The sequence below is a fragment of the Rhinopithecus roxellana genome, chromosome 6, assembly GCF_007565055.1.
Source record: "Rhinopithecus roxellana isolate Shanxi Qingling chromosome 6, ASM756505v1, whole genome shotgun sequence".
NCBI classification, from domain to species: Eukaryota; Metazoa; Chordata; class Mammalia; order Primates; family Cercopithecidae; genus Rhinopithecus; species Rhinopithecus roxellana.
Genome location: NC_044554.1, coordinates 138,443,088 through 138,450,485, shown reverse-complemented (window position 1 = coordinate 138,450,485; position 7,398 = coordinate 138,443,088). Strand labels below are relative to the sequence as shown.

At 41.5% G+C, this 7,398-nt stretch overlaps 1 protein-coding gene and 1 pseudogene across 4 annotated transcripts; both read right to left on the bottom strand.

Annotated features, from left to right (window-relative positions):
- Positions 1-3,453: 3,453 nt before the first annotated feature.
- Positions 3,454-5,801, bottom strand: ARL4A (ADP ribosylation factor like GTPase 4A). Of its 4 annotated transcripts, none has more exons than XM_010381587.2 (2): positions 5,592-5,801; positions 3,454-4,464 (listed from the first exon to the last, which is right to left on the bottom strand). In XM_010381587.2, the coding sequence occupies exon 2, from the start codon at positions 4,373-4,375 to the stop codon at positions 3,773-3,775; it is 603 nt and encodes a 200-aa protein (XP_010379889.1). In that variant the 5' UTR covers positions 4,376-4,464; positions 5,592-5,801; the 3' UTR covers positions 3,454-3,772. The 4 variants fall into 4 exon arrangements, with proteins under 4 accessions (XP_010379889.1, XP_030789095.1, XP_010379888.1 ...); XM_030933235.1 differs by having other exon boundaries at positions 3,454-4,461; XM_010381586.2 differs by lacking the exon at positions 5,592-5,801 and adding an exon at positions 4,898-5,031.
- A 794-nt stretch (positions 5,802-6,595) lies between these two features.
- On the bottom strand, positions 6,596-7,002 carry LOC104676705 (annotated as a pseudogene).
- Positions 7,003-7,398: the final 396 nt, after the last annotated feature.

Here is a 7,398-nt window from a genome sequence, read left to right as displayed (position 1 = left end):
TATCATTGCTTGATTTAATTCTTTTAAATCAAGGTTATACCCCAATGGTAGATATAATCCTTACATTACAAATTAAGAAACTAAGGCTGCAAGTAAATTGCCCCAGATGAAATAATAAATACATTGATTCCTACTGGTTAACAATAGGTCAGTTTTTATCAAATGCTTGGCAATATGTGAAAGTTTATACACGTTATTTCAACCGTCTCAAAATTATATGAGACAGTCATTTAACCAGGAGGGCATTCTCATCCTAAGTTGCAAGGAATTTGCTATAAGGTCATGTGCAATAATGGGAGAGCCAGGATTTGAACAGTGATCTGACTCCAAAGCTCATGTTTTTGGCCAGTACATTTAACATCCTCCTAAACTAGCTTCCTGTACAGGTATTCCCATATTTTTAATATGCATGAACAGAATTGGATATATACTCTGGCTGTGGTTTGTTGAGGCTATTACTTCTAATCTTCATAGATTTTAATATTAACATTATGATTCTGCATTGGCACCTTATATTGGTTCATATTAAGGCTTAGACACTCTAGTATTCCATAACACTAGGATCTATTTCCAGAATGTTCTGCCAAATTTAGACCTTAAAGGTAAAATTCCAGCTTCAAATGATGGTGTACTCAAGATTCTCAATTGCATCAGCTGAATGCTGTTTTACATCATCTAAAGTTTGATAAAACATTTTTTTTGCATCTTTATTATCACTGATGAAATCACTGTTTACATTACAGAGGAAATTGTTATATTAAACAGAACCTTGAAATACTGAAGATTTCCTTCAACGTCACGATGAATTATTAATGGAACAATTCTTGTGTCAAATGCCTTGTACAGGCTGGGTGTGGTGGCTAATTTCTGTAATCCCAGCACTTTGGGAGGCTGAGGCAGGAGGATCACCTGAGGTCAGGAGTCCGAGAACAGCCTGGCCAACATGGTGAAATCCCCTCTACTAAAAATAAAAATTAGCTGGGTGTGATGGTGTACCTGTAATCTCAGCTGCTTGGGAAGCTAAGACAGGAGAATCACTTGAACACAGGAGGCAGAGGTTGTAGTGAGCTAAGATTGTGCCACCACACTACAGCCTGGGCAAGAGAGCAAGACTCTGTCTCAAAAAAAAAAAAAAAAAAAATTGCCTTGTACAAAGTCTATGCCTTTCCCTCTGTTCATAAACCATCATTCATTTACAGACTAGTCATTCTTCTTATATATATATTAATAACTTCATTTTTTGTCTCCCTATATTTAGTTCATTTTTCCATGATTAAGTCTTAGTAAACTTCTGATGGTTTAAGAACACCATTTATAAACTATTTTAAGAACAATTCTGCATATTTTTAAAATTATCTTTATCAAAAGGTTTTTTCTTAAACTTTGTTCTTTGATATTAATTTGGATTCAGTTGAGCAGTCCTTAATATTTTGTATTAAACCAAGTAACTTCAAATACAAGAAAATATTTTAGAAATATGCACTAGAAATGGTGCGCCATAATAGAAAACTAGATATAAAAGCATAGTCTAAACTCTTCAGGATTTAAAGACTCATTATACTATGGTGCTAATAACTAGAATGGGGGTAGGGAACTTGAACTTAGCACGCTAGAAAATCTTATGATGGGTTTTATAGCTGAAATTGTCTTCTATAAATCAAAGTTTGTACAGTGTTCATGCCATTTTGTCTTTTGTTTTTGCCCATTAAATATGAAAAACTTAGATAACATTAATTTGCTTATGTTCTTAGGCTACAAAGGGTCAACACACAAGCTTTTGAAATAGTTAAAAACAGCACTATTTTATATAGTAGGTAGACAGAAAGTAGAGGCAAACTGAAAAATCTAATTGATACACTGATTTTTTTTTTCCAGAAAGCTTTATTAATCCATCATGGATCTACTCATGTTTGCAGCAGATACCATGACTTCATCACCAGTGAAGGGAGAAAAAAAAAAAAAAAAAGAAAATAGCCTTCAATGCCTGTCACATCTAAGCAGATCTAAACTACTATGGGACTAAACAGCCTAGCTGGTCAGTTGTTATTTCACATCTAATTAAAAGCTTCAGCAAAAGTGGAAATACATTAAAATTCAAAATCTAATACTATTCTCCTAGTGCCTCAAGTAGTTTATTGGTAGTAATTATCCACATTTCTATAAACATTCTAAGTGACCATCACTAGTGCAGGAATATTTAACATATGAAGTCTCCACATGAAGCTACTTCATTCATTTTGTGTGACACAAGAATCAAGGTTCCAAACACTCAGTTATGCCACTAAAAACAAACAAACAAAAAACAAAAAAAAAAAGCCAAAACAAATCCTGCTAGCAAAATGCATTTCTTTCGGTGATTTTTCAGAACCAACAGCTGTTGCTTTAGACATAAAAATAAGCTGATTCAGTAATATATGGTCACTGGAAGTAAGTCTCTGTCTGTAGATAAGAATTAGATAAAAGTCTTTCCTCCTTATAGAGCTTTTTATCCAATGTAAACAGCACCAGTGAATTTTCATAAAACAGGTTTGTTACTTTCCCCTCATTTTCTATAATTGTAATTCTTATCTGCCATACTGTTACCATTTCTTCCTCCCTATAATCAGGACTGGACAGCCCATGTAATACTGTTCAATTTGTAAACAAAAAATTAAAGCTCAGAACACATACAGGGTATCTTTTACATTTTCATTCTACAGCGCATCTTTTACATTTTCATTCTACAGCGCATCAGGTATATTTATAAAGCTTTTGCTCTTCCCAACACACTACAAAAATATATAAAAACCACATTTGTTTTCAGCCAGCAAATATTAATAAAACAAATATCTCATAACTGGAATATTTTAGAAACCACATATTTTAATTACATCCTCTTGACTAAATCATTAATTTCCTTCTTCATAAATCCATATATGTATCCAGTGCATATTTATTAGTTTACATGCCCATATTTACTATGAATGAGTCAACTATTTTAGGTTCTTCAAGAGAAAGTGCTTCTGACAACAAACTATTTCTATAATAGTCCTAAATCCCCCAAAAAGTTGTTTTAAACCTGTGTAGAACGATGCATAGCTATTTCTAAAAAGTAAGACTACACACCAAAACATGCTTTGTCAGGAAAACTAATCCATGCACTTGAATACACCCCAAATATCTTATTTTTATTAAAGGTAGACCAACTTAAACATTGTCTAGAATTAAGCTATACCATTAAATTACTTGATTCCAGAAAGCATCAAAAATCATTTGGCCAAAACTTAAAAAATACTCCTTGTTCCTTACTTCAAAAAAGGACTGGTTGGACCAATGTGATCAATATAACTGCATATATGTTAATCTACCTTAACATTTCCATCGATTAGCACTGGATCATTACAAAGCCTTGTATGCAGTTTTCTTGCAAAGGCTTCCCCTGCAAAAAGATATAAGCACAAAACACTAGGCAGACACTCTTGAAAGTTTTATTTCACTAACTTCAGGCCAAATTTCCACAACTGTGTTCTGGTCAATTTCCTATCCTTGCTTGGCTTCCCCAAATGCTAGTACCAAAAGATTTGTGGGGTAGGGAGAAGAGACCACTTTAAGAAGCACTGCATTTACTCATCTTCCACAAGGCAACGGAGTTGGGCATCTGATTGTTCAACAAAACAAAGCTTTAATAGCATCCAGGAGGGCAGACAGGCAAACCAGGTTGTAGACACTCTTCTATTTGTCAAAATCAGACCAGAGAAAACCTACTCCACACAGATATAATAGGTATTGATATTCATCTTTTCTTTTTCTGTTGCCGCAACATTTTTCTTCTTTTAATGATCATATCATGTAGTTTCTCAAGTCCTTCCTTTAGGCCATCTCCTATGATTGCACAGGTAGGCTGCAAATGCCAAGGAGTTGATGAGCTCAGTTCACCCATTGCTAACAATTTCTCAATTTCTGAAAGAGACAATGAGTTCCTCAAGTCTTGTTTGTTAGCAACTATAAGTACAGGGACTCCTTGATTTTCTGATATCCTAGTTATTTTGTGAAGTTCAGTTTTGGCTTCCTCCATCCTTTCGACATCAACAGAGTCCACAACAAATACAATGCCATCTGTGCATCTAGTATATGACTTCCACAGTGGCCTTAACTTCTCCTGACCACCTACATCCCAGAAGTGAAACGTGACTGTTTTAGAATTTCCCAAGGTTACCTTAATTTTCTCAGTGTTAAATCCTTTGGTAGGTACGGTATTTACAAATTCATTGAACTGCAGCCTGTATAAGACAGTTGTCTTTCCAGCACAGTCCAAACCCAGAATAACAATGTGGAAGGATTGAAATGAAGGCAGGCTGGACAGGATAGAAGTCTGGTCTGATAGCCCATTCCCCATTTCCAGGTGCAAATAAATGTCCCAAATTGAAGTGCTTTTCTCTTCTTGCTTTAGAACTTCTCTTGGTAGCTGATTCAGCTATAAGACTGCTGGGAGAGGGAAGAAATAATAAGTTATTCTCCTGAAATAATACATTAAAACAGGTTTTCTCTACTTTGCTAAAATAAACAACACGAAGAACTTCCTACAACTTGCTTCGCTAAACCAGATGAGATATAAAACGTACATGAAAACACACACAATTCAAAACAAATGATGGAATAACAGTGATGAAATTATCTGGTTTACTTAAAATGCAGTAATATGTACGTTTTTCTCCTGGGCCCCCAAACCTCAAAGACCTCATTCTGGAAAGAACCTAGTTAACAATATGTGGTCTAAGTGGCCATAACCACAAAGTGCCTATTTGGCAGAAAACTCATAAGCAGATAGTCCTATCTTGGGAATCTAATTCCACATGCCTAACAGCATACCCAAGATCACTATTACCTCCTACCCCTTCCAAAATAACAACGTTCTCACCTCCCGATCTGGAGTCTGGGTCCAAATGAGAAAGCATTGGCAAGCGTTTCCACGCAGGGATAACCACCCCCACGTCTTTCCAGCTTAGCTCTCCAAGCAGCTCTGGCAGTTATCGCACTAGAAACCTTAGGACTCAGACTCCGACCACGCCCACTCCTCCCGGTCCACCCATGATCCCAAATCCCATTGGTCACCCGCATCAGGGTAGCCATGCAACTCCCGCCCCCGCTCCGTAATTGGTGAGGGTAATTGCCGCTCCCAGTACGGCGGAGCTGGGCTCTCTCTCGGTCCACCGGCACCACCTGTTGCCCTTAAGTTAGAAAAGGCGGCGTTCTCGGAGGGAGCCAAGCAGCCGCTGCAGGTGAAGGGGAGCCTCGGGCGGTCAGGTCGCCGCCAGGCTGCCGGCTCCGTTAGGCCCGGCGCACCTGCAGCGCAGCCAGGGCGCCAAGCTGAGGCTCTCACATCCGGGGCCCGCAGTCACCGCCAACGCGTTAACCCTTTGTCCGCAGGCCCACGGGTGCCGGCTGTGACCGCGCGGGCCCCTGAGGTGCTAGAGATTAGACCTGGCGCGCCCGCTAGGGTAAGCCCACCCTCCCCGGAGCGGGATTCCTTCACCCTGCCCCTCCGCACACAATCGGCTCTTCTCCCTCGACAGGGCGTGGCCGCCGCGGCCGCCCACCCAGCCGCAGCTCACCTGACTAACCGTCCTTCCTCCTCTTCACTCAGCGTTTCTCCCAGCCGCTGGGGAGGCGCGCCGATACCTGTTCCCTGGCACCCGGGAGGCGTGGGAGACGGCGGAGGACTGGGCGCCTGGCGGGCGCCGCGCGCCAGGCTGCCCTAACGGTGCTCGCCCAGCGGCTCCACGCGACAGTCCCCGCCCCCTCCCGCGCGCCTCCCGGGCGCCGGCCTGTTGGGTGCGCGCAGGAGCCGCGTCTCCTAGCAACGCCAAAACAAGGTCGAGTTCGAATGGGCCTATCGCTGGCTGCCCGCGAGGTCGGATGGGACTTCCGGCCTCACCCCTGAGCGGTTGCTACTGGTAGCCCTGTCTGTGGCTGCCCGCCAGCCTGGAACGGGTCCCCCCCGCACCGCCTTTCTCGGGGCGCCTAGGGCATCTGCGGGGCAGCCGCCAAGTGATGCGAGGTTAGGGATTCCGTAGTTCACGGGTTACGGGTGGTCCCGTATATATCGAGGTGACGTGGAGGTCCCCAAGTAGTTGGCCTTAAGCGGCCTGGGTTGGCTGGGCTGCTAACCGCCTTCCTTCGCTTTTTGTAGAGCAAGTGAACGCGCTCTCTCACGTGGTTCCAGCAGCATCCCTGGGAGCTGGCGACAGATAGAAATATTCCAGTTTGACACATAAGGAAATACACTCTGAAAGATGAAAGAGATGTTTCTTTTTTTCTTTTTCTTTCAAATTGCTCACACAATTTTAATTGCAATAATTTCCGATATACCATTCAACTACACCATTTGCATGTGCTGTAGTGAGACATGGGAGTAAGAGTATTTTGCTTGAGTGTCCAGTTCTCTTTAAAACCAGCGTTTGCAGTTAACGACTTGGAAAATACAACACAAAAAGCCATCTAGCCTTTTTTTAAAATCTCTATTTATCCCTTCAAAATTCCCTTTGTGGCCATATACATACTAGGTGGCTCTACCTGCAGAAAGCTGCATTTTCCAAGCAGCGGGAGAGTTTAATTCTTAACTTTCCTGTACTCCAGCCTCTGCTGGCTCCCTTGCATTTTTGTTTGCATCCTCTTCTTTGTCTTCTGTGCCTTTCGTTCTAGGTTAATCTGAGCAAGCTCTTCACTTTTGTCTGTGATGTATTTTAGCAGTGAATTACTCCTTCTGGCTAAGAGCTTCACATCTTCAGTGTTAATGGTGGTTCTTTTCGCATGTCTTGCACACATTTCTAGATCTTGCATTGTCGAAAAGTCAGCTCCAAAATTGCTGCAATGATAAGTTTGCTGAACTGCATCTCTGCCCAGTGCCACTTCCTCGCAAAGACAACCCGCAGTGTAGTGCCCTGCTGCTTCCTTTGGCCTCTGTTGGTAAGAAAATGGCTAAGAAAATCGCTGCTGCTCTTCCGCCTCCATTTCCTCCTTCATCAGAACGGGGAGGCAAACGCGCGGAACGGAAAGGGGCTGTGGGGCAGCGGCCAGATTGGATTTTTCCTCCGCAGCCCTGAAGGGATGTTTCTAATGACTCAAGGAAAATTAGCGGTGGTCCTGGAACTGTTCATCTAAGTCTACTAGTCATCAAATGCAAAATGCTTTTCACTGGATGATTCTGACTAAATGTAGTTTTGTCTTTGATCAATAAGTTCACAAATATTTATTGAACACCTAATAGGCTGTAGAAACAATTCTGTGTGCTTGGGGATAAAATGGTGAGCAAAACACGCTGTCCCTGCCCTTGTGGAATATTGGAGTCTCTATGGATAAATAAATTTATAAAATGTTTTCAGCGGTAATTTCAGGGTTCTTATGACAACCTGCAAAAGA